This window comes from Salvelinus fontinalis, chromosome 7, assembly GCF_029448725.1.
Source record: "Salvelinus fontinalis isolate EN_2023a chromosome 7, ASM2944872v1, whole genome shotgun sequence".
In the NCBI taxonomy this organism is placed as follows: Eukaryota; Metazoa; Chordata; class Actinopteri; order Salmoniformes; family Salmonidae; genus Salvelinus; species Salvelinus fontinalis.
This window is the reverse complement of record NC_074671.1, coordinates 45,269,001-45,296,398: the sequence shown is the minus strand read 5'-3', so window position 1 is coordinate 45,296,398 and position 27,398 is coordinate 45,269,001. Positions and strand designations below refer to the sequence as shown.

General features: G+C 41.6%; 1 protein-coding gene across 3 annotated transcripts; it reads left to right on the top strand.

Annotated features, from left to right (window-relative positions):
* Positions 1 to 679: 679 nt before the first annotated feature.
* On the top strand, positions 680 to 23,004 carry LOC129859522 (zinc finger CCCH domain-containing protein 15-like). 3 transcript variants are annotated; one of them, XM_055929384.1, is made up of 11 exons: positions 680 to 864; positions 1,493 to 1,588; positions 11,872 to 11,977; positions 14,257 to 14,409; positions 14,508 to 14,608; positions 16,215 to 16,397; positions 16,718 to 16,864; positions 17,001 to 17,102; positions 17,286 to 17,418; positions 18,510 to 18,592; positions 22,744 to 22,846. In XM_055929384.1, exons 1-11 carry the CDS (start codon positions 787 to 789, stop codon positions 22,753 to 22,755), a joined length of 1,194 nt encoding a protein of 397 aa, XP_055785359.1. In that variant the 5' UTR covers positions 680 to 786; the 3' UTR covers positions 22,756 to 22,846. The 3 variants fall into 3 exon arrangements, with proteins under 3 accessions (XP_055785359.1, XP_055785358.1, XP_055785357.1); XM_055929383.1 differs by having other exon boundaries at positions 18,507 to 18,592; XM_055929382.1 differs by lacking the exon at positions 18,510 to 18,592 and having other exon boundaries at positions 681 to 864; positions 22,744 to 23,004.
* The last annotated feature ends 4,394 nt before the right edge of the window (positions 23,005 to 27,398 follow it).

The window sequence follows — 27,398 nt, the reverse complement described above, 5'->3', positions numbered from 1 at the left end:
TTCTGTTTCTTCATGGTTATGAATTAACCTGCCAGTAGATGGCGAAAGTATTGATTTTGGTGAGGGACCACTTTTTGTGATTGCTAAACATAAACTGGCCAATAGATGGTGATAGTATTGGTTTAGTGAGGGTCCACTTTTAGTGACAGGCCAATGGCTCCCAGTCTCCAGCTGGATACTTGCCGTGTGCGTTCAAGTTATAGTCGGAACTAGGAAACTCAGAAATGTCAGAATTGCTAACTGGTTGTGCTAACACGTGCCGCGGTCAACCAGTTAGCAAGTCGGACATGTCCGAGTTTCCTAGTTCCGACTAGAACATGAACATGGCAACTGTAGGATTGGTTGAGGGATTTCGCCACTAGTTACCACAGCCACATAGTCATAACGGCTAAACGCTGCCTATTTCCACAATTTATCTTCTTAAAATCTGATTTTAAAATGAACCCTAATCTTAACCACACTGCTAACATTGTGCCTAACCTTAAATTAAGATGAATGTCATGAATTTGTACGATGTAGCCACGATTTGACTTTGTGGCTGTGGTATAGAGTGACAACCGCTGAAGGACGAGGACGTAAAACGATGGTCAATACTCTCCAGCACAGTAGGTGTCGGTAATGCACCATTAATGTTGGATGCCAACCGCCCCAAAAAAACACATACGAAAAAGAAAAATGAACACTGACGTCATTCGGCGTCAACTTGTCACGGAGTGGCCTGTTAGTACTGCATGTAGCGGTGGCTATCGTAATAGAATATTTCAAAATATTGTTACATCATTCACTATGCCTCCGAAGAAACCAGCTCAAGCTGCCGCGGGTAGTAAAAAAACGCAAGAAAAGAAGAAGGAAAAGATAATTGAGGTGAAATCCCTTTCGCGCACGATAGCCAAATTAATTGGGATAATGCTAAGCTAGTTTGCTAGCTACAAGAGGTACCGGTAGCTAGCTAAATTACAGTAACGTCCAAATGTTATTTTGTGAAGCTAGCTAGTAAGTTAGACAGAACGTTAGATGCTAGCTAGTTATACCACGGATTGTTGAACGCAGAACACTTTCCAACCGTTATTTTTGCTAGGTACCAAACTGACAAACGTTGGCGTTCTTATGCTAACCCCTTTTTAAGAACGTGGTAGCTACTGGTAGCTAACTTGCACTTGCATGTTGTAGCTAGTTAGCTGCAGACAGTAGCTAGCAAAGGTTACAAACTTATTTATTCGAATTAATGTTAGCTAGGTTGTGTGATCGTCTGTCCACGACTTGAATGAGCTGCTTAGTTAACGTTAGTAGTTGTAACACAGATGGCATATCTAATCTTTGTTGGTACAGTAAGTTAACTAGTTAGTCAGCTACTATAACTACTTAGATAGCTAGCGCAAGAAACCGTATTATTTTGTCGTTCAAAGGTTTCTTCTTGGTAGCCTGCCAACTAACGTTTAACGTTATGTCCTTATTAAATTGCTGATATTCCATTTGTTTATATTTTATGTAGGACAGGACATTTGGGTTGAAGAACAAAAAGGGTGGAAAACAACAGAAATTTATCAAGAATGTCTCTCAGCAAGTCAAGCAAGTTCCTGGTAGTAAGGTAAGCTGGACCAGTCAGGCCTACAGTCTTGTTGTTTCTCAGTGAATGACCACTGGCTTGACTTGTAATTTCATTAGAGATGTTTGCCATTAGAGCATCATCAACCTATAGCCATAAGAACCAGGCTTTTGTTCATATCTTCTCTCTGGTCAGAATGTACCCCATTCATAGACATTAATTGCTTTAATGCCTATTGATAATAGTATCATCTGACCAGGGGAGTTTTGTTAAGATCCCTGGCGCTTACTATTAACATGCATCGCTTGCGGTATTGTTTTGGAAACATAAGGACGTTTCTTCCATATCAGTAAAGAAAATTAAACTAAATGTTAAATATCTACACACTATATGGTTAGTGTTCCCATACGGCCATATCTCCATGTTACAGCGCTTGTTTATGGAAGACAGGCTGCGGTCCAAACACTTAAAAGACACACCTTTGTCCACTTATGCCTTATACATTATGCCCCATCGCCATCTTGGAGGGCGGTCCAAATGATTAGCCAAGCAAGGGAAGTTTGCAACGTAAGCCCCTCAGCCTTCGTTTTTAGTCGGCTTTGCGAGTGTACAATTATGTTCACTCCGTGGCCTGAAACTCCCCATTTTTCAATTCGCGAAGATTGTACATCCACTAAGAAAAGTCAGCGAAAGCGTAAAAACATCAATGGAGAAGTCAACATACAAGTGTAAGTAAAAACTAATGCAAATAAGTTAGAAATTGTGCTACTAATGCACATGACGGCACAAACACGTCTCGTAAATATGTTTTTGATATCTTTTTGATTTTTTAAAAATAAAACATTTTCTTTCAGACGTTGTAGCTAATGTTATTTAGCTAATTAATTTGCTAGCAAGCATACATTAGGTGTATAATAATTATATATTTAATTTAAGTAGGCATGCACTCATAATTGACTGTAGGGCATATAAAGCACCCACAAGCTACCGGCGACTGAAAACACAATCATCACGGGATGAACGAGTGACGAATTTCTGGCCAAGGATGGTCCATTTAAAAATCATTCCTTCCTTCCTTGCCCTGCAAGTGTATACTCGTCAGACATCATAATACGTCATCAAAAGTGTACACTTATTTTGAGGGCTGAGGGGATAGGATGTGTCTTTTAAGTGTTTGGACCGCAGGCACAGAAGCGACCACCTGTGCTACTTAGCTATCTATAGTGTGCTCCAAACACTTTCGTGTAAGCGTAACTCAGGAAGTGTAGTTTTGCCGGGTGGAGCCACCCAAAGCTGTATGGATCTGTGCAACACTGCGACAGTAAGTGTATTTTTTTTATTTGAATGATTCTTTCTCGCTGATGACTAAGGGCCATATGTTTCGAAAGCTGTATCGCAACCAACAATTATTTGTGTTTCTAAACTTTAAAACAGTCGGGATTGTAGGTCACATGAGCCAGTCTTGGGCGAATCTGTTAGAAGTCAAAATGCCCCCTAGAGATTTTGAGCGCTAGTCGCAACAGTGTGCTATGCCAGAATGTGAACAGCTAAAGCAACCCGTTGGATTTTACAACACTTAAGGTAGCTACTACTCACCAACGCTAAGCGTTGCATTTTCTTGGGATCCAATGGGCTAGCATTTGCTGGCCTAGCAGGCTGACGAAAAAGACAGTTTAATAAAAAACTAGCAGTACCGTAATTTCTGAACTATTAAGCGCACCTGAATATTAGCCGCACCCACTGAATTTAAAAAAATATATGTATTTTGTACATAAATAAGCCGCACATGTCTATAAGCCACAGGTGCCTACCGGTACATTGAAACAAATGAACTTTACACAGCCTTTAAACGAAACACGGCTTGTAACAAAAATAAATAGGCTTTTAAACGAAACACGGCTTGTAACAAAAATAAATAGGCTTTTAAACGAAACACGGCTTGTAACAAAAATAAATAGGCTTTTAAACGAAACACGGCTTGTAACAAAACAAAAAAAATAGCAGTAAACAGTAGCCTACCAAGAAAGTCATTGGTCACTATCTTCCTCCTCCTGTGCACTGAAACCACTGAAGTCATCTCCTTCGGTGTCGGAGTTGAATATCCTCAGAATTGCTTCATCCGATGTTGGATCGTTTTCATTGTCGCTCTCGTCACTTTCATCCAGAGGCAAATTCCCCGCTGAGCTCATGCTGCCCTCTTCAACACGCAGCAGTCCAGCCTTTCGAAACCCGTTGATGATAGTGGATTTTTTGACAATGCTCCACGCTGTCAGGACCCACTGGCAGACTTGACCATAAGTTGCTCTTCGCATGCGGCCCGTTTTAGTGAAGGATTTCTCCCCACTTGTCATCCAAGCCTCCCACTGAACACAGAGCGCCACCTTAAATGCACGATTTACACTGATGTCGAGTGGCTGCAAATACTTTGTTGAGGGTGACAAAATGACTACCGTAATCAGAATGATGGGAAGTTTGAGCGCGCTCGATTTACGTCACATTATGTGACGGTGCTCAGTTTTTTGGCGGCATGAATCTTGTGAAAGCGGGGAAAATCCATTAATTAGCCGCGTCATTGTATAAGCCGCGAGGTTCAAAGCGTGGGGAAAAGTAGCGGCTTGTAGTCCGGAAATTACGGTATTTCAATCTTATCAATTAAACATTTTATCATTTTGGGAACATTTTAAGAGTACAGCAACATATTCCATCATTGGATTGAGGTACATTTTTCCCAGCCATATACCGCGCCGGGCTCCGCGCTGTCCACATTCTGGCATAGCTCTGTTCCAACTAGAGAAGAATTTTGACGAAAGTCAGGTTCTTATGGCTACATCAATCTATAGATGTTTTCTCGCTAATTTACTTTGAATTGACACTCATCTAGCCTAATTTTTGCCTGGATCTAGCGTCTTAATTCTGAGTGTGGACTTCCCACACTAGTTGCTAACAATAACATATAGATTCCAGAAGACTGAACAATCCCATTACAAGTCAGAATGTTGAATAAATTTCAGTTGAACTTAATCTGCTGGTTGTCCACTGAGTTCGTCCTTGTGCTGTTGGAAATTTGAGACAAAACATCCACAGGAAAGTATTAAAGACATGCTCCCGAACTTTGGCGAGTAATTATTGTTGAAACCGCCGACTTTAGGCTGGATGTGTTAATAACCTGTTAAGGCTAGGGGGTGCTGTTGTCACTATTTATGGTAATCGTGTAATTTTTGAAACGGCTTCCTACAAAATTCTTGATCGTACAATATGCATATTATTATTATTATTGGATAGAAAACAGTATATAGTTCAACGCCTATAGTTTCTATAGGCGTTGAAATTTTGTCTCTAAGTGGAACAGAACTCATTCTACAGCAATTTCCCTGACATGGAGTCAGATTTCACACATTTTGGCCCCTGTTCTGGAGTCAGTTTTAAGGCCACTGTTATTCCTATGAGTATACGGACACTGCTTACGTCTTCCCCTGGATGCCTTTACGCGATGACGATTTGAATGGTGTCGATTGCCCAATCACAGCCACTATAAATGAAAAAATCCTGTAGATAGGAACTCTTTTCTTGGTGCGTCATGCGCGTGGAGGATACCGTGCTACTGTTTTTCCAAGCATTAGTGTAGGGAGTTATATTTCTCCGGTCATATTTTCACTCGTTATAGGAGTTAAAAACATCATAAGGTAGTTAATTTAAAGCGTTTTATAGCAATTTATATCCGTTTAGTGCGATTTTGGGACATTTATTTCTGAGACACTGTGAATCTCTGGGCACCGTTCCAGTTCATGCCGAACGCAATGTGCATTTCTGCATGGCAAGAGGACAGCTTTCGACCAAAAGACGATTAGACCCAAGAAAGGATTCTTTGACCAAGATTCTGATGGAAGAACAGCTCAAAGTAGGAACAATTTATTATGATAAATCGTGTTTCTGTCGAAAAATGTTAGTGGCTTAGGACGCCATTTTTTTTGACGTAGCTTCGCTTGGCGCAAACTGTATTGAAAAGTAAGGATCATTTAAAAAATGTAATTCCGCGATTGTATTAAGAATTAAATTGTCTATCAATCGCTGTCCACCCTATATTTTTTAGTCACGTTTATGAGTATTTATGTATACGACTAGATCACTGTCTAATGTGGCGCAGGACATTTTCTGACCAGCTGGGCTACTTTTCTCATTGTCTAACCATGATTTTGGTGGCTAAATATGCACATTTTCGAACAAACTGTATATGTATGTTGTAATGTGATATTACAGGAGTGTCATCTGAAGAATTCTGAGAAGGTTAGTGAAAAAATTTATATATTTTGGCGATGTTTACGTTATTGCTCTCTTTGGCTAGAATCATTGCTGTTGTAATGTTTGCACATGTGCTATGCTAATATAACGATTTATTGTGTTTTCGCTGTAAGACACTTAGAAAATCTGAAATATTGTCTGTATTCACAGGATCTGTGTCTTTCGATTCGTGTATGCTGTGTATTTTTACGAAATGTTTGATTATTAGTAGTTAGGTAAACACGTTGCTCATTGTAATTATTCTAGTCCATTTGTGACGGTGGGTGCAATTGTAGACTATGACATCAACCTGAAATATGCACATTTTTCTAACAAAACCTATCCTATACCATAAATATGTTATCAGACTGTCATCTGAGGAGGTTTTTTCTTGGTTATTGGCTATCAATATCTTAGTTTAGCCGAATTGGTGATAGCTACTGGTGTTTGTGGACAAAGAAAAGATGGTGGATTATGCTAATGTGTTTAGCTAATAGATTTACATCTTTACATATTGTGTCTTCCCTGTAAAACATTTTAAAAATCGGACATGTTGGCTGGATTCACAAGATCTGTGTCTTTCATTAGCTGTATTGGACTTTAATGTGTGAAAGTTAAATATTTTAAAAAAAATATTTTTTTTGAATTTCGCGGCTCTGCCTTTTCAGTGGGGGTGGGGGGGGGGGGGGTGCCGCCAGTCCTAGACAGGTTTTAATGTGCAGTTCATACATGCATGATCTATAAGCAGAATTACTGTCTTTCCTCAATTAGCCACGCAATGCCTAGTTTGAAAGACACTTTTCTGGAAGCTGGGCAGCGCCGTTTCCCCTCACCTAGGCCAGCCCCCTAGCAATTTGAGCTTCAGCCATCACAATTTTGAGTGACAGCTATCAAGATGCACACAGTAGAACGAGAGAGAGCAATTATGGGATACACATAAACTCAACAAAAATAGAAACGTCCCTTTATCAGGACCCTGTCTTTAAAAAATAATTTGTAAAAATCCAAATAACTTCAGATATTCATTGTAAAGGGTTTTAACACTGTTTCCCATGCTTGTTCAATGAACCATAAACAATTAATGATCATGCACCTGTGGAACGGTCAATAAGACACTAACAGCTTACAGACCGTAGGCAATTAAAACTTAGGACACTAAAGAGGCCTTTCTACTGACTCTGGAAAAACACCAAAAGAAAGATGCCCAGGGTCCCTGCTCATCTGCGTGAACGAGCCTTAGGCATACTGCAAGGTCCAGGGCAATAAATTGCAATGTCCATACTGTGAGACGTCTAAGACAGCGCTACAGGGAGACAGGACGGACAGCTGATCGTCCTCACAGTGGCAGACCACGTGTAACAACACCTGCACAGGATCAGTACATCCGAATATTACACCTGCTGGACAGGTACATGATGGCAACAACAACTGCCCAAGTTACACCAGAAACGCACAATCCCTCCATCAGTGCTCAGACTGTCCGCAATAGGCTGAGAGGCTGGACTGCGGGGTTGTAGGCCTGTTGTAAGGCAGGTCCTCACCAGACAACACTGGGTTGTGCACAAACCCGCCGTCGCTGGACCAGACAGGACTGGCAAAAAGTGCTCTTCACTGACGAGTCGCGGTTTTGTCTCACCAGGGATGATGGTCGGATTCACGTTTATCGTCGAAGGAATGGGCGTTACACCGGGGACTGTTCTCTGGAGTGGAATCGATTTGGAGGTGGAGGGTCCGGTCCGTAATGGTCTGGGGTGGTGTCACATCATCGGACTGAGCTTGTTGTCATTGCAGGCAATCTCAACCCTGTGCGTTACAGGGAAGACATCCTCCTCCCTCATGTGGTACCCTTCCTGCGGCCTTACCCTGACATGACAATGACTGCTGCTCGTTCTGAGCGTGATTTCTTGCAAGACAGGAATGTCAGTGTTCTGCCATGGCCAGCGATGAGCCTCTATCTCAATCCCATTGAGCACGTCTGGGACCTGTTGGAAATTAATTTAATAATTTCTGTTCATGTAATTTATTTAGGCATAGTTTTTAAATATTTTATCAATCAATTGAAAATCAACATATCAGCCTGGATCCGAATGTCACTTTAGCGTGTTTGGGCGCATCACTTGCATCTGTGCGAGACGAGTGGGCCGTTGCTCAAGGAGAGGGAGACAGTCGGACATTGCAGAAGCAGGCCTAACCTATAAAATATGTTAAAGAACAGACTAATAACTAGTAGCCAATTCAAAACATATCTTGTACCCTCTAGGTAACTTTTTTGCCATTATTAGTATGTATTCATGTTTTTTTCATGTCCCCAAAAACTTTCCACCGCCGACACACACGAATATGGCCATTCAAAGTTGATTTACATTTTTGAACGATTCATATGATTATTTTAAACAATTCTTTGACAAAACAAATGATTGTATAATTTGGTTCAATCGTGGTGAATCAAAATAATAATTGAAACTGCGAACAGTAATTTTTGGAAAAAATAATACTGTAGCCTTTTGGTTTATGTGGCTTCAACTTGTTTAGTAGATACTTCCAGAAGATTTTGGAATAATGTTGGGACATTGCAACTAGATGCTAGTCAGCCTGCAAAGTAAATACTTCTAAGGCAGCTAAGATAAATTATTAATTTCTTTGGGGTACTGGGCAGTATTTTCACGTCCGGATGAAAAGCATGCCCAGAGTAAACGGCCTGCTACAAAGCCATAAAAGCTAGAGTATGCATATTATTAGTAGATTTGGATAGAAAACACTCTTTGAATGATGTCTGTGAGTATAACAGAACTCATATGACAGGCAAAAACATGAGAAAACCAGGAAGTGGGAAATCTGAGTGGTCGATTTTCAACTCAGCTCCTATTGAAGATACAGTGGGATATTGGTAATGTTGCACTTCCACTAGATGTCAACAGTCTTTAGAACCTTGTCTGATGCTTCTACTGTGAAGTGGGGCCGAATGAGAGGGGATTGAGTAAGGTCTACCATGACCTGAACATGCGCTGACCATGCGCGTTCATGTGAGAGCGAGCTCTGTTCCATCGCACTTCTGAAGACAAAGGAATTCTCCGGTTGGAACATTATTGAAGAATTATGTTAAAAACATCCTAAAGGTTTATTCAATACTTCGTTTGTCATGTTTTTATGGTCTGTAATATAACTTTTCGTCCGTACTTTCCGCTGGACTTGCCCGCGCGTCGTGAGTTTGGAAAGTGTACTGAACACTAGAAAAACAAGGAGGAATTTGGACATAAATGATGGACATTATCGAACAAACAAACAGTTATTGTGGATCTGCAATTCCTGGGAGTGCATTCTGATGATCATCAAAGGTAAGTGAATGTTTATAATGTTATTTCTGGCTTCTGTTGACTGCACAATATGGCGGATATATTTGTGTCTTGATTGGGCTCTGAGCGCCGACTCAGATTATTGCATGGTTTGCTTTTTCCGTAAAGCTTTTTTGAAATCTGACACAGCGGTTGCATTAAGGAGAAGTGCATCTAAAATTCCATGCATGACAGTTGTATCTTTTAGCAATGTTTATTATGAGTATTCCTGTAAATTGATGTGGCTCTCTGCAAAATCAAAGGATGTTTTGGAACTTCTGAACGTAACGCGCCAATGTAAACTCAGATGTTTGGATATAAATTTGAACTTTACCGAACAAAACATACATGTATTGTGTAACATGAAGTCCTATGAGTGTCATCTGATGAAGATCATCAAAGGTTAGTGATTCATTTTATCTATATTTCTGCTTTTTGTGAATCCTCTCTTTGGCTGGAAAAATGGCTGTGTTATTCTGTGAATAGGCACTCACCTAACATAATTGTTTGGTTTGCTTTTGTCGTAAAGCCTTTTTGAAATTGGACACTGTGGCTGGATTTACAAGTGTATCTTTAAAATTGTGTAAAATACATGTATGTTTGAGGAATTTTAATTATGGGATTTCTGTTGTTTTGAATTTGGCGCCCTGCAGTTTCACTGGCTGTTGAAGAGGTGGGACGCTACCGTCTCACGTACCCTAGAGAGGTTAAACTAGAAAAAATGTATTTCCTAAATTTGTGGGTTTGCTTCAGATGAATCCAAATATTTGTAACCTACCATAGCCATTTGATCTTTGATATATTGAATGAGATCATTATTTCAAGAGAAACTATTTGGTTGTAATGTTGCAATGCTATACATCAAGGGTGGTCAAATCGATTATTGGTCACATACACGTGTTTAGAAAATGTTATTGCGCGTGGAGTGCAATGCTTTTTTCTCTAGCTCCAACAGTGCAGTAATATCTAACAATTTCACAATACACACATCTAAGTAAAGGAATTAAGACTATATAACCCTCTGGAGAGCCTTACAGTTGTGGGTGGTGCAGTTGCCGTACCAGGTGGTGGTACAGTCCGACAGGATGCTCTCAATTGTGCGTCTGTATAAGTTTGGTGGTTTTAGGTGCCAAGCCAAATTTCTTCAGCCTCCTGAGGTTGAAGAGGCACTATTCCGCCCTCTTTACCACTCTGTCTGTGTGGGTGGACCATTTCCGTTTGTCAGTGATGTTTATGCCGAGGAGCTTGAAGCTTTCCACCTTCTCCACTGCAGTCCCGTCGATGTGGATAGGGGCATGCTCCCTCTGCTGTTTCCTGAAGTCCATGATCAGCTCTTTTGTTGTGTTGACGTTGAGTGAGGTTATTTTCCTGGCCCCACACACCAAGGGCCCTCACCACCTCCCTGTAGGCTGTCTCGTCATTGTTGGTAATCAGGCCTACTACTGTTGTCATCTGAAACTTGATTGAGTTGGAGGCGTGCGTGGCCATGCTAGTCATGGGTGACCAGGAAGTACAGGAGGGGGCTGAGCACGCACCCTTGTGGGTCCCCAGTGTTGAGGATCAGTGAAGTGGAGGTGTTGTTTCCTACCATAGCCACCTGGGGGTGGCCCGTCAGGAAGTCCCCAGGACCCAGTTGCACAGGGTGGGGCTCAGACCCAGGGCCTCAAGCTTAATGATGAGCTTGGTGGGTACTATGGTGTTGAATGCTGAGCTATAGTCAATGAACAGCATTCTTACATAGGTATGTATTCCTCTTATTCAGATGGGATAGGGCAGTGTGCAGTGCGACGGCGATTGCATTGTCTGGATGTATTGGGGCGGTAAGCAAATTGAAGTGGGTTTAGGCTGTCAGGTAAGGTCAAGGTGATGTGATCCTTGACTAGTCTCTCAAAACACTTCATTATGACAGGAGTGAGTGCTCCAGGAGAGCCAATGGGTGTGTAGGCTTTTATTCTAGTCCCCCTCTTACAAACATTTTAGAAATAAGCTGCTATGCTGAACCTTGATAAACTGGCTCTGTGTTTGATCAAAAGCCTGCACACCCAGTAGCTCTCCAGACTGAGGGTTGACCACATGTTTTATACAGTTGCCTGAAAGCTATTCTACTTTGGGGGGGGGGGGGGTGTTAAGGGCCTTGCACAATGACAGAAGATGCTACATGGCGCCAGAGAGCAGCCTTCGAGTCTACCACTTTAGGCATACTTTTTTATAAAGGACATTTGGTTAAAAGTCATAAAGTCATGAAATTCTATCTGTCAAAATGTGTACGAACCCTGATACGAAAGTACTGAAGAGTCTCTTTAAACTGACTTCAAACCTCATGTCTCTGTGCCTAGCTCTCATGATTTCGTTTTTTCATCCCCCTGAGGCATGCACATAAGACATAAGTACATGCACCCGATGCATGCGTACTGCCAGATAGGAATTTCAACAGCAGAACAAGCATTTTCAAAAGTCGGTTTGATAATACTTCCTGTGGATATTTTGTGAAATTTCAAATGGCATATTACCAACCAAGTGGACAATTGGCAGAGTAAGTCCAAATGACAGTTCATTCAACGTTCTTGCTACACAAGGCAAACAAGGCACCTTCTGGAAAATGTAAATGGTTATAAAGCCGACCTAAACTCAAGCTATAGCTTGCTATTAGGTCAGGAGGCCGGCAAACCTGGTTCCTGTTGTGGACTTGTGACTAACTAGATCCTGTTTTCCTAGGCTGCTGTTGAAGGGGACAAGAACAAAAAGGGTGACAAGAAGAAAGAGTTAGATGAGCTGAACGAGCTTTTCAAGCCAGTGGTGGCTGCTCAGAAAGTCGCTAAAGGTGAGGATGGAAATGCCTTCTATATTCAGCTACAAAGTTTCTTCTAGTACAGTTGAAGTCGGAAGTTTACATACACTTAGGTTGGAGTCATTAACTTGTTTTTCAACCACTCCTCAAATTTCTTATTAACAAACTAAAGTTTTGGCAAGACGGTTAGGACATCTACTTTATGCATGACACAAGTAATTTTTCCAACAATTGTTTACAGACCAGATTATTTCACTTATGTCACAACTCCAGTGAGTCAGAAGTTTACATACACTAAGTTGACTGTGCCTTTAAACAGCTTGGAAAAATCCAGAAAATGACGTCATGGTTTACGAGGCTAATTGGTGTTTATACTTGACAATTATGTGGATATATTAAAGCAACATCTCAAGACATCAGTCAGGAAGTTAAAGCTTGGTCGCAAATGGGTCTTTTTGCACAAAAAAACAGTATTCACTTGACTCCATGTTAACCCCACAGAACAAAGTTATACAAGCAGAAACTGCATTTAAACCATTAACTTGTATTTGCTGAATAACAGTAATGTTTTAGCTAGTTGCTTTTGTTTGAATTTACACTAATGAAATACAAAGCAGTTGAATCATTGTAGATATAGATATAGCACCTGTCTTTTTATTGGATGTTATTGAAATGCGGTATCCAGTCTGATTATTCTGAATTATAAGCAAGCATACTTCTAAAGTTGTGGTAAAATGGCTTAAGGACAACAAAGTCAAGGTATTTGAGTGGCCATCACAAAGCCCTGACCTCAATCCCATAGAAAATTTGAGGGCAGAACTGAAAAAGCGTGTGCGAGCAAGGAGGCCTACAAGCCTGACTCCGTTACACCAGCTCTGTCAGGAGGAATGAGCCAAAATTCACCCAACTTTCTGTGGGAAGCTTGTGTGTTTGAAATGTTTGACCTAAGTTAAACAATTTAAAGGCAATGCTTCCAAATACTAATTGAGTGTATGTGAACTTCTGACCCACTGGGAATGTGATGGAATAAATAAAAGCTGAAATAAATAATTATCTTTACTATTATTCTGTCATTTCACATTCTTAAAATAGTGGTGAACCTAACTGACCGAAGACAGGGAATTTTTACTAGGATTAAATGTCAGGAATTGTGAGTGAGTTTAAGTGTATTTGGCTAAGGTGTATGTAAACTTCTGACTTCAACTGTACATAGATTCAGAAAATGCTCTGTTTAATATAAAAGGACGTTTTGGGACCTTACCCTATTGAATGCTTAGGAAACTCATATTGTCAAGATTAATCACTGATTAGGCATATGCATACTACCCACCACTAATGTTTGTCAAGAATTAGAACAGGGCAAAGGTGCAAAAAGGTAGAATGGTATAAACTGAGCATTATCCTCAGTCTAGAAATGCCAACAGGTGTGCATAGTTGCATCATTGCCGTCGTGTCGGAGATACTATAAGATACTATATTCATTCCATTAGTGCATCGTTTTCTCTGAAGGGTTATCAGGTTTCAATTAACCCAATTTGCAATGTTTGCTCTAAGTTGTCTCTGTAAAGAAAAGTTTATTGCAACGCATGAGGGCTCTGTAAAAGAGGTGTCTCAAATTACAAGTTTAACACTAACATGTAACAGTTTTAACAAATGATATGTTCACTTATGTTAATAAAGTTCTTACAGATTGTATTGCGTGTTTCAATGAATGAGTATGTAATGAATGTTAATGTTTGTTGTTGATGTACAGTACCAGTCAAAAGTTTGGACACACCTACGCATTCAAGGGTTTTTCTTTATTTTGACTAGTTTTTACATTGTAGAATAATAGTGAAGACATCAAAAACTGACAACACATGGAATCATGTAGTAACCAAAAAAGTGTTAAACAAATCAGAATATATTTCAAAGTAGCCACCCTTTGCCCTGATGACAGCTCTGCACAAGAAGAATCTAAAGTTTATAAAATCTATTTTGATTTAACACTTTTTTTTAGTTACTACATGATTCCATGTGTTCATAGTTTTGATGTCTTTTCTGTTCTACAAATTAGAAAATAGTAAAAAATAAAGCAAAACCCTTGAATGAGTAGCTGTCCAAACTTTTGACTGGTACTGTACATAATTTAAATCATTACCCAATATTGTTACCCTCTGTTGGGTTACAATAACAAAAGAGAATAAGAAAAAAAATGGTGTAATTATTCTATTCAATCCACCCATCCTGCAACAGTGGCAGGAAAGACCCTGAGTTAATGAGCGTGAGAAGAAACATTAAGTACTTGTTACATTTTCCTCTTAATTCTGCAGGGGTGGACCCAAAGTCAGTTCTCTGTGCCTTCTTCAAGCAAGGCCAATGCACCAAAGGAGACAAGTGCAAGTTCTCCCACGATTTGACACTCGAGAGGAAGTGTGAAAAACGGAGCCTCTACGTTGACAAGAGAGATGACGAGCTTGAGAAAGGTTAGTGTTTTCTAATCATTAGTGTTGTCAGCAGTGAATAAACAGCTGATATCTCTGCTGGGTATTGTAGAGCTGACTATTTATCCTGTTTTGTATAGACACCATGGATAATTGGGATGAGAAGAAGTTGGAGGAGGTTGTGAACCAGAAGCACGGAGAAGCTGAAAAGAAAAAAGCTCAAAGCTCAAAAACTCAAATTGTATGTTTTGGCACATCCCTCTAAAAGCTAAGATTAATCTACTACTATACAGTGCATTCAGAAAATGTTCAGACCTCTTCCCTTTTTCCACATTTTATGTTACAGCCTTGTTCAATTTTTTTTTAAATCCTGAATCTACACTCAATACCCCATAATATCAAAGCGAAAACAGATTTTACAGAGCTATTCAGACTCTTTGCTATGAGACTTGAAATTGAGCTTGTGTGCATCCGGTTTCCATTGATCATCCTTAACATGATTCTACAACTTGATTGGAGTCCACCTGTGGTAAATGTAATTGATTGGACATGATTTGGAAAGGCACACACCTGTCTAAGGTCCCACAGTTGACAGTGCATGTCAGAGCAAAAACCAAACCATGAGGTCGAAGGAATTGTCCGTAGAGCTCCGAGACAGGATTGTGTCGAGGCACAGATATGGGAAAGGTACCAAAAATGTCTGCAGCATTGAAGGTTCCCAAGAAAACAGTGGCTTCCATCATTCTTAAATGGAAGAAGTTTGGAACCATGACTCTTCCTAGAGCTGGCCGCCCGGCCAAACTAAGCAGTTTAGCGAGAAGGGCCTTGGTCAGGGTGACTAAGAACCCAATGGTCACTCTGACAGAGCTCCAGAGTTCTTCTGTGGAGATGGGAGAACCTTCCAGAACAACCATCTCTGCATCACTCCACCAATCAGGCCTTTATTGTAGAGTGGCCAGACGGAAGCCACTCCTCAGTAAAAGGCACATGACAGCCCGCTATGGAATTTTCCAAAAGGACTCTCAGAACTAAACTGACTAAAGGACTCTCAGAACATGAGAAACAAGATTCTCTGGTCTGATGAAACCAGATTGAACTCTTTGCCCTGAATGCCAAGCATAACATCTGGAGGAAACATGGCACCATCCCTAAGGTGAAGCGTGGTGGTGGCAGCACCACCATGCTGTCGGGATGTTTTTCAGCGGCTGGGACTGGGAGACTAGGCAGGATCGAGGCAAAGATGAACGGAGAAAAGTACAGAGATCCTTGATGAAAACCTGCTCCAGAGCGCTCAGGACCTCTGACTGGGCTGAAGGTTCACCTTCCAACAGGATACCGACCCTAAGTACACAGCCAAGACAAGTGGCCTCGGGACACGTCTTAATAACCTTGAGTGGCCCAGCCAGAGTCCGGATTTGAACCCGATCGAACATCTCTGGAGAAACCTGAAAATAGCTGTCCAGCGATGCTCCCCATCCAGCCTGAGATGATGATCTGCAGAGAAGAATGTGACAAATTTCCCAAATACAGGCATGCAAAAGCTTGTAGCGTCATACCCAAGAAGACTTGAGGCTGTAATCGCTGCCGAAGGTGCTTCAACAAAGTACTGAGTAAAGGGTCTGAATACTCAAGTAAATGGTATATTTCAGTTTATTTTCAATCAATTTGCAAAAATGTCATAGATTGAGGGGGGAATTTTTTTTTTTGAATAAGGCTGTAACGTAACAAAATGTGGAAAAAGTCAAGGGGTCTGAATACTTTCTGAATGCACTGTATATTAGGATACATTGGCTATATGTTATATGTATATGTATAGGATACTTAATTCTGATTTTATCATCTTGTAGGTTTGCAAGCATTTCCTTGATGCCATTGAAAACAACAAATATGGTTGGTTTTGGGTATGTCCTAGTGGAGCTGACACTTGTATGTACCGACATGCATTGCCTGCTGGGTTTGTGCTCAAGAAAGACCAGAAGAAGGATGAAAAGGAAGATGAAATCTCAATGGAAGAGTTGATAGAGAATGAGGTAGATTTGACCACTTTCATTCAAATTCATGTTCCTACTTGAGATTTGTCTTATTATTATTTAGCCCATATTACTCTTCAAGCCACAGTGTTTGTTTCAATCGGCAGCCCCGCTACTTTATCCACTCTGAAATGCATAAAAAGCTATGGATGCCAGGACTGTCTGTCAACTGTTAATGTTTGAGATCACTCAGTGACCAACATAAAAAGAAATCTAACTTGTGACTTATTCAATAACAGTGCTGAGATTGAGATCCTGTGAAGTTTCTGTGGGCTGTTACTGTTTAAGAAATGTTACCAAAAAATGACTTTGTCTGTCAGCGATCTGCCCTAGGACCAAATGTCACCCGAATAACTCTGGAGACCTTCTTGGCCTGGAAAAAGAGGAAAAGGCAAGAAAAAGTGGCCACGGCAGAGCAAGACATGGAGAAAAAGAAGGCTGATTTCAAAGCTGGCAGGTCCTTTGGAGTGAGCTTTGATTTTGTTTTCTATCAGAGGATGTGCTTAAGCTCAAAATAATAATGTATTTGATTGCAGTATCACATCTTACAGATAAGTGGAAAACATTTTAATACTAACACGAGTTGTTGTTTTTGTTGTGTAGGTTAGCGGCCGTCAAGTATTTGAGTTCTGTCCTGATCTGGCTGATGATGACGATGAGGAGGCTGATGACATAAAATATTTTGAGGACAATGATGACGTTGAGGTAAGCCTGATAAACACATTTTTCAATAGGTATGCATCTCTGGGGATACTCAGGAAATCTACAGGAAATCTACACCAGAATCTACACCAGAGGAAATCTACACCAGATTTAATGATCATGAAGTGATACATATGTATGACATTGATACTGGTCACCCCCCCCCCCCCCCCCACCCACCCACAGGTTGAATATGTTCAGGAGTTCCAGGACGTTGATCTAGCCAGGTTTGTTCCAAAGGAAGTTGACAACACCGGAATAACTGTTGCTGCAGTTGACAGATTCACGGCCAAATCAAAGCCAACAAAGGAAACGAATGGTGAGTGTTTGAAATTATTCTTCCAATAAAATTAATGGAAGTCACATTATCCTTGATCTCTTTTTTTCAAAGTATTTCTTTCTATCCCAATGTGTTTTCCATAACATGTCTGTCTTTAAACCTCTTGCTATCACACAATTGGCCCTCAGCCTTTAAAGGGGCAATCCGAGATTCACTTGTTTCTGTAAACAGCTGATAAACTCAAATTCGTAGACAGACCTAATGATACAACGACTGACCATCCTTTTGATCACAATTATAGTTTTAAAGGGACAATCTGCAGTTGGTACATCCACTTTTGGATTTATAAATGAATGATATGTACCCATTGACTTCTGAAGAATAATACTTATAAATGAGCTTAGTTAAACTATCGTACCCCGCCAGAATCCAAAATATAAGCTTATCGTACTCCAATGTTTGTAAACAAAGTAAAACATGGTTAAAACCAGGGTTTGGAACTGAAATTATTTTCCAATCGTTTCATTCTGAACAGAAGCCTCAAAATAATTTTGTTCCACTCTTCCGACCAGCAAAAGAAAGTTCTGAAACGGTTCAAACCCCCAAAAAGTAACTGTTTTATATAGTTTCTGTAACTATTTTAAACTGTAAAATCATTTCTTATATTTTTTTCCGCCTTTTATTTAACCAGGTAGGCAAATAGAGAACAAGTTCTCATTTACAACTGTGACCTGGCCAAGATAGAGCAAAGCAGTGCGACACAGAGTTACACATGGGATAAACAAACGTAGTCAATAACACAATAGAAAAATCTATGTACATTGTGTGCAAATGTAGTAAGATTAGGGAGGTAAGGCAATAAATAGGCCATAATGGCAAAATAATTACAATTTAGCAATTAAACACTGGAGTGATAGATGTGCAGAAGATGAATGTGCAAGTAGAGATACTGGGGTGCAAAGGAGCAAATACATAAATAACATGGAGATGAGGTAGTTGGGTGGGCTATTTAGAGATGGGCTATGTACAGGTGCAATGATCGGTTAGCTGCTCTGACAGCTGATGCTTAAAGTTAGAGGGAGATATGTCTCTAGTTTCAGTGATTTTTGCAATTCGTTCATTGGCAGCAGAGAACTGGAAGGAAAGGCGGCCAAATGAGGAGTTGGCTTTGGGGGTGACCAGTGAAATATACCTGCTGGAGCGTGTGCTACAGGTAAGTGCTGCTATGGTGACCAGTGAGCTGAGATAAGGCGGGGCTTTACCTAGCGAAGACTTATAGATGACCTGGAGCCAGTGGGTTTGGCGACAAATATGAAGCGAGGGCCTGCCAACGAGAGCATACAGGTCGCAGCGGTGGGTAGTATATGGGGCTTTGGTGACAAAGCGAATGGCACTGATAGTCTGCATCCAATTTGCTGAGTAGAGTGTTGTAGGCTATTTTGTAAATGACATCGCCAAAGTCAAGGATCGGTAGGATAGTCAGTTTTACAAGAGTATGTTTGGCAGCATGAGTGAAGGATGCTTTGTTGCGAAATAGGAAGCCGATTCTAGATTTAATTTTGGATTGGAGATGCTTAATGTGAGTCTGGAAGGAGAGTTTACAGTCTACCAGACACCTAGGTATTTGTAGTTGTCCACATATTGTAAGTCAACCATCCTGAGTAGTGATGCTGGGCAGGCAGGTGCGGGCAGCCATCGGTTAAAGAGCATGCATTTAGTTTTGCTTGCATTTAAGAGCAGTTGGAGGCCACGGAAGGAGTGTTGTATGGCATTGAAGCTCGTCTGGAGGTTTGTTAACCTCTCTGGGATTGCGTCCCACCTAAAATACAGAGCGCCATATTCAAATAAAATGATAAAAAAATCTAATATTCATTAAATCACACATGTAAGATACCAAATTAAAGCTACACTCGTTGTGAATCCAGCCAACATGTCAGATTTCAAAAAGGCTTTTCGGTGAAAGCATAAGATGCTATTATCTGATGATAGCATAACAGTAAACAAAGAGAGTAGCATATTTCAACACTGCAGGCACGACACAAAACGCAGAAATAAAAATATAATTCATGCCTTACCTTTGACAAAATTATTTTGTTGGCACTCCAATATGTCCCATAAACATCACAAATGGTTATTTTGTTCGAATAATTCCGTCGATATATATCCAAATTGTCAATTTTTGTGGCGCGTTTCATCCAGAAAAACACAGCTTCCAACTTGCGCAACGTCACTACAAAATATATCAAAAGTTACATGTAAACTTTACCAAAACATTTCAAACTACTTTTGTAATACAACGTTAGGTATTTGTAAACGTTAATAATCGATCAATTTGAAGACGGGATGATCTGTGTTCAATACAAAAAGAAAACAAACTGACGCAACTTTTTTGGTAATGTGCCTCTCTCAAACAATTTACTTCAAGTGACCCTCATTTACGATTGATGTACTTCTTCATTACACAAAGGAATAACCTCAACCAATTTACAAAGACTGATGACATCCAGTGGAAGTGGTAGGAACTGCAAACAAGTCCCTTAGAAAGCTGGTGTCCCAATTAAAAATCATTGAAAAGACAGTGACCTCAAAAAAATTAAAATTCTGAATGGTTTGTCCTCTGGGTTTTGCCTGCTACATAAGTTCTGTTATTCTCACAGACATGATTCGAACAGTTTTAGAAACTTCAGAGTGTTTTCTATCCAAATCTACTAGTACTATGCATATCTTATTTTCTGGGGATGAGTAGCAGGCAGTTGAATTTTGGCATGCTATTTATCCAAAAGTGAACATGCTGCCCCCTACCCCGAAGAAGTTAAGTGTCCAAAGAAGGGCCAGACGTATAGAGAATGGTGTCGTCTGTGTAGAGGTGGATCAGAGAGTCACCAGCAAGCAAGAGCGACATCATTGATGTATACAGAGAAGAGAGTCGGCCCGAGAATTGAACCCTGTGGCACCCCCATAGAGACTATAAACTATCAAAATAAATTTGCACACGCCATGTGTAATCTCCCAGCAATTTAATGGGTATTTGCCAGCGTTTCGGCATCACTGTGCCTACTTCAGCTTGTTATGAATACTTGAACCAGGTTATGTTGAACCACAGTGCAATTAGTGTAATCAATGACAGTAGTGAGGGGTGTGTCATAATGATTAAGTTAATTTAAATTAATTTGTAAAACTGTTAAAAAAAACTATATGGCATATGAAATATATTATCATATAGAAACATAATGGAATATTGTACATTATATTAGTATCCACATACATTATTGTTTCATTCAATTTCACATAATTTCGTATATTTCATTTTTGTTACATGTAATCTTTTGGTTCAACCTTAATATACACTGCTCAAAAAAATAAAGGGAACACTTAAACAACACAATGTAACTCCAAGTCAATCACACTTCTGTGAAATCAAACTGTCCACTTAGGAAGCAACGCTGATTGACAATAAATTGCACATGCTGTTGTTCAAATGGAATAGACAAAAGGTGGAAATTATAGGCAATTAGCAAGACACCCCCAAAAAAGGAGTGATTCTGCAGGTGGTGATAACAGACCACTTCTCAGTTCCTATGCTTCCTGGCTCATGTTTTGGTCACTTTTGAATGCTGGCGGTGCTCTCACTCTAGTGGTAGCATGAGACGGAGTCTACAACCCACACAAGTGGCTCAGGTAGTGCAGTTCATCCAGGATGGCACATCAATGCGAACTGTGGCAAAAAGGTTTGCTGTGTCAGCGTAGTGTCCAGAGCATGCAGGCGCTACCAGGAGACAGGCCAGTACATCAGGAGACGTGGAGGAGGCCGTAGGAGGGCAACAACCCAGCAGCAGGACCGCTACCTCCGCCTTTGTGCAAGAAGGTGCACTGCCAGCGCCCTGCAAAATGACCTCCAGCAGGCCACAAATGTGCATGTGTCTGCTCAAACGGTCAGAAACAGACTCCATGAGGGTGGTATGAGGGCCCGACGTCCACAGGTGGGGGTTGGGCTTACAGCCCAACACCGTGCAGGACGTTTGGCATTTGCCAGAGAACACCAATATTGGCAAATTCGCCACTGGCGCCCTGTGCTCTTCACAGATGAAAGCAGGTTCACACTGAGCACATGTGACAGACGGGACAGAGTCTGGAGACGCCGTGGAGAACGTTCTGCTGCCTGCAACATCCTCCAGCATGACCGGTTTGGCGATGGGTCAGTCATGGTGTGGGGTGGCATTTCTTTGTGGGGCCGCACAGCCCTCCATGTGCTCGCCAGAGGTAGCCTGACTGCCATTAGGTACCAAGATGAGATCCTCAGACCCCTTGTGAGACCATATGCTGACACATGCACATTTGTGGCCTGCACATTTGCACATTTTGCAGGGCTCTGGCAGTGCACCTCCTTGCACTACGGCGGAGGTACCGGTCCTGCTGCTGGGTTGTTGCCCTCCTACGGCCTCCTCCACGTCTCCTGATGTACTGGCCTGTCTCCTGGTAGCGCCTGCATGCTCTGGACACTACGCTGACAGACACAGCAAACCTTTTTGCCACAGTTCGCATTGATGTGCCATCCTGGATGAACTGCACTACCTGAGCCACTTGTGTGGGTTGTAGACTCCGTCTCATGCTACCACTAGAGTGAGAGCACCGCCAGCATTCAAAAGTGACCAAAACATCAGCCAGGAAGCATAGGAACTGAGAAGTGGTCTGTGGTCACCACCTGCAGAATCACTCCTGTTTTGGGTGGTGTCTTGCTAATTGCCTATAATTTCCACCTTTTGTCTATTCCATTTGCACAACAGCATGTGAAATTTATTGTCAATCAGTGTTGCTTCCTAAGTGGACAGTTTGATTTCACAGAAGTGTGATTGACTTGGAGTTACATTGTGTTGTTTAAGTGTTCCCTTTATTTTTTTGAGCAGTGTATAATTTTGAAATCATGGATGGTCAGTCCTTGCATCCATAGCTCTGTATGAATTTGATTGTATTCCAGCCCATAGCTTTTTACCGAAATGGACAGGGAGAACGCTTTGTTTCAACTGAGGATTTCCCCTTTAAGCTATACAGTGTTTGTAAGCAATGTAATTGTAAACAATTGAGTAAAACAAGCTTATAATTGGGCTTCTGATGGGGTATGACAGTTGAACTAACTGTCATACCCCATCATGAGGAATTTATAAGTTATATTCTTCAGGAATCAATGGCTATATTAAAAGTAAAAGAATATAAATTCTAATCCCAGATGCCCTTGCACAAAGTTGAATGACTCCCTTGCCACGTCACCTACCATTGCAATTCCGTTAATGGGTCACAGCACAGATGCTGAAGCCTTTGACTGAGCAGATGTGATGTTCTGAACCTGTGCCTTGCGCCATCTCCCAGATGACCAGCTGAACGGTGCTTGCGGAGGTGTGGAGGAGAACGGGCACGATGGGGAAGACGAGACTCTCGACGACAAGGAAGCAGAGCCCGTGCCTGTGGACGAGAACCTTTTCACCGGCGAGGACCTGGACGAACTGGATGAGGAACTCAACACACTGGACCTGGATGACTGACAATAATGACTTCTAGTAGAACAGTGCCTCATGGACTATGAATAAGAGATGTCTAAAACAGATTCACAATAAAACATACTGATGCTCACATCTTGTTGCTGCTGCTGTTTCTTTTCCCCCTCAGTGGTCCTGATTGCGAAGAGAGTGAAAAGGATTTGAGAGGGAGTACATCTTGAATCTGGTTCATGTGAAATCACCAGTTCTTTCTGGCTGTCCTGAATCCTGTATATTGATTTTGGGTTCTATCTAATAAACATCCTCCTGACTTGTATTATTAGACCATACCATGACAGATTGTGCAACTCCTTTCGAGCAGGTACAACAGGGACGTAGGGTTATAGTGTAAAAAACCCTGATTGAATAGCAGATTAAGAGCAATTCCATATTCATGCAATTATTTACACTTTTGGGATCTGCATATATTGAGTTTTACAGAATAAAGACCCATGACGTAGAGACCATGAGAAATGCATCCTGGGCCCGGTTTCCTGACAGTGATGGAACTTAAGACTTATGAGTGTTTTTAACGAACGACCGACAATGTAACATGCGTTTCCCAAACACCACGCAAAGAGAATGTTCGCTAAGTGTGGCGATATTGATAGGAGCGAAAGAAAGGCAAACATTGCTCTTGGGTCAGCTTTTTCCATTCATCTTCTTACCTTAACATTAGAATTATTCCACAATACTGACAATTGATCAGCTATTAGAAAGATCTCACCAATGGCTGCAAATATTGAGGCAGCTTATTCTAATGCTTACCCTATAATGCACTAAATAAAGATTTGGCACTTTGCACACATGAAATATTGAGGCAATTACAGACAGCCTACAATTAGCAAAATAGAACACGGTTGGATGAACATGACAGTTATAAAGTATTCTGACCCCTTGACTTTTTCCACGTTATGTTACAGCCTTATTCTAAAATGTATTAAATTGTTCTTTCCCTCAATGACAAAGCATAAACTTTTTTTGTTTTATTTTAGCAAATATATTTAACTTATGACATTTACATACGTATTCAGACCCTTTACTCACCACTTTGTTGAACCACCTTTTGCAACGATACAGCCTCGAGTCTTGAGTATGACGCGACAAGCTTGGCACACCTGTATTTGGGGAGTTTCTCCCATTCTCTGAAGATCCTCTCAAGCTGTGTCAGGTTGGATGGAGAGCGTCGCTGCACAGCTATTTTCAGGTCTCCAGAGATGTTCGATCAGGTTCAAGTCCGGCCTCTGGCTGGGCCACTCAAGGACATTGAGACTTGTCCCGAAGCCACTCCTGCGTTGTCTTGGCTGTGAAGGTGAACCCCAGTCTGAGGTCCTGAGTGCTCTGGAGCAGATTTTCATCAATGATCTCTGTACTTTGCTCTGTTCATCTTCAACCCATTCCTGACTAGTCTCCAAGGCCCTGCCACTGAAAACATCCCCACAGCATGATGCTACCACCACCATGCTTTATCTTAGGGATGGTGCTATGTTTCCTCCAGATGTGACGCTTGTCATTCAGGCCAAAAAGTTCAATCTTGGTTTCATCAGACCAGATGAATGGTCTGGGAGTCTACGTGCCTTTTGGCAAACTCCAAGCGGGCTGTAGTGTCTTTTTTTGACGAAGTGGCTTCTGTCTGACCACTCTACCATAAAGGCCTGGTTTGGTGGAGTGCAGCAGAGATCTTGTCCTTCTGGAAGGTTCTACCATCTCCACAGAGGACCAATGTGTTTTTGGGGACCTTCCCCAGATCTGTGCCACGACACAATCCTGTCTACGGACAATTCCTTCAACCTCATGGCTTGGTTTTTGCTCTGACATGCACTGTCAACTGTGGGACGTTATATAGACAGCTGTGTGCGTTTCCAAATCATGTCCAATCAATTACATTTACCACAGGTGGACTCCAAGTTGTGAAAACATCTAAAGGATGATTCATGGAAACAGGATGCATCTGACATCAATTTCTAAAAACCTGTTTTCATTATGTGGTATTGTGTGTAGATTGAGGATTATTAAAAAAATTCCCCACAGGATGAAGCCAACCCTCTCCGCCCTTCTGGCGTGGAACGCCTTGACAAACTCGTCAATAATTGACCGACCTTTGACCCCTTCCCAAGTCAGGCAAGCGACACTGAGACGTTCCTAGCTGACATAGAGGACGCATTGGATGGCTACCCGAACGCTACGGGTTCTGACAGGGTTTACCTGTTGAAGCGAACGTCGAACAGACACGTGATGAGGTTAATTAGTCTACAATAGCAACACATGCTAAACGATTAAGCTAAACTTGCCACAGCTTTGAATTTAGAATTCAGTGGTACTGTGACTCAAATACGATAGCTCACTGGCTAACATTGTCAAACAAACTCGGAATGAACACCCTCGGCTGACTATCATAGGCTTCGTTCAGCTTACTTTGGCCTACTCACTGAAACAGGAATGGAAGAGCTGTTACTATTCAAACACATGTTTGTCGAACATGTATCCCACCTTCATTACCTACTTGGGCCGTACAGACCACGTTGGCTTGCCTATCTTACAACTCAGGGAGCTTGCAAGCACAGCTTTTGAGGCATCAAAATCTCGCAACGCTAAGAGCCCTGACAATTCGGTTTTGAAGTTTGACCAGCCCTGACCACTCACTCCAGTTAGAGAGTGTATTATCAGGTATTGGAGCGTTGAGAGATGACGCACAACAAAGGTTTCTTCCATGAAACCACGATTCCAATAACGACCGCGGTCGAAATAACTAAAGTATGTAGACATTGAAACGACTATCGCTACAATCAACCTGTTCGCTACGTTCCTTCACCCAACCCACACAGTGTCAGAGTAGGGTAACAAAAGACGATCAAAACATAGACCAGTGTTCTCTAGAAGTTCCACTGTCAAGAACTAAAGCGAGAAAAGGGTAAAAGATAAATCACAAGGACTAGACGGGGAATTGCCGGACACCAGGTCCGCAGGAATTAACACCCTTAGAAAGGATGTTAAAAATCGAATTTCTCTCACTCGAGACCCTATCCAGGGCCCACTCGATCAAGAAACACGCCCATGGGCTTTGTCTATAGGCTGTTACAAAGGTTGCGAAGAAGGAGGTAAAAAGCTTCGCTAAAGCCCACTAAAAATAATTTTCGGATTTTGTCAATCTGCTTTCATCTTGAACAGAAATGGCACGTCCCATCATTGCGAATGACCACTCCACTTTGTGGGGAATATGTGCACTAAACGCTACTCTAAACGGCCATACCTGGAAACAGTCCTGGAGGACTACTTAACTTGTCCTGTGCTAATTGGTTCGGGCGCGACAATATTGCACATCTCTCAAACATTGTTAGATGATCTCAAAAGGTTTTTGAAGCCAACTAAACGTTGGTTAAAAGTGGAACGATGCGACACTACACTTCGAGGTTTCAATCAGACTACCTTGTCTCTCACATTGAGAGTGAAGCTGAAACTACACTTCCAGGACGTATCGCTTGTTCACCCTGTGTATGTTACCAGCCTCGAATCTGAGCCCCTGCTACTCGAAGCCAACTTGATGTATCGGTTATTCCCACTGATGGATTGGAAAACCAACCATGTATGGTCACAGTGCCTTCTCCACTGACCACACTGTCTCCCCCTAACGCTAGCTGCAATGCAGTCATTCTCGAGAGGTATTTGTCAAAAGCACCGCTTGGGAAAAAGAGGTTTCGAAACCTCTTGGTGCAGAATCCGATCCAAGGAGATATTACGATATCTCGACACATTCAATCAGGAAACCAAGACCATTCTTTTCATGATTTCGAGCCAGCAGTCTCTGTGAATGAGCGACTTCCCTCCTCCTTGAAGTCGTGCAATACTGTAGTTGAGATGAACTTCTCTTGCCCTTCAGACACTTCCGCAAGCACTGCGGCCGTCGCAGCAAGTAAAACATTGACGTGCAGAGTGTACTCTGCTTCCGATGATACATCTTCCTCTTTGTGGGGGACTGTCACCCCTTACAATGACGCTAATGGTGTTAGTCCAGCAACTGACCCAATGACTCCCACTGGTGAAACACCTTTCAATATCACAGACATATATATATATATATCACAGATATATATCCTTGTCTCAGTTCGCAGGTACTGAAGAGGTTGCCACACGCGGACACTGTGGTGACTGACAGGCCTCGACATCCGCAGAGCATTTTGAAGCACAAACACCAGGAGATTTGGTTGAAAGGTTACAGCCATTCTCATAACAACGTGGCCGCTGACAACTCGTACATAGGGTCCAACCTTTTTCTTTGTGCTTCGGATACCAACACCGAGACACAAAGGGGGGGAATAGTAGCCCAGACCCATGACGAGCCTCATCGAGGCCGGTACCCCCCACGAGACTACGTGCAACATTGTACAAGGCCACCAGAGCTGAAAACAAATCTAGTTGTAAACTTCCCCATGAGAACAGAGGAGCGGACAGGCCCCTAGACGGGGATAACCTTTGAACACATCTAAGATA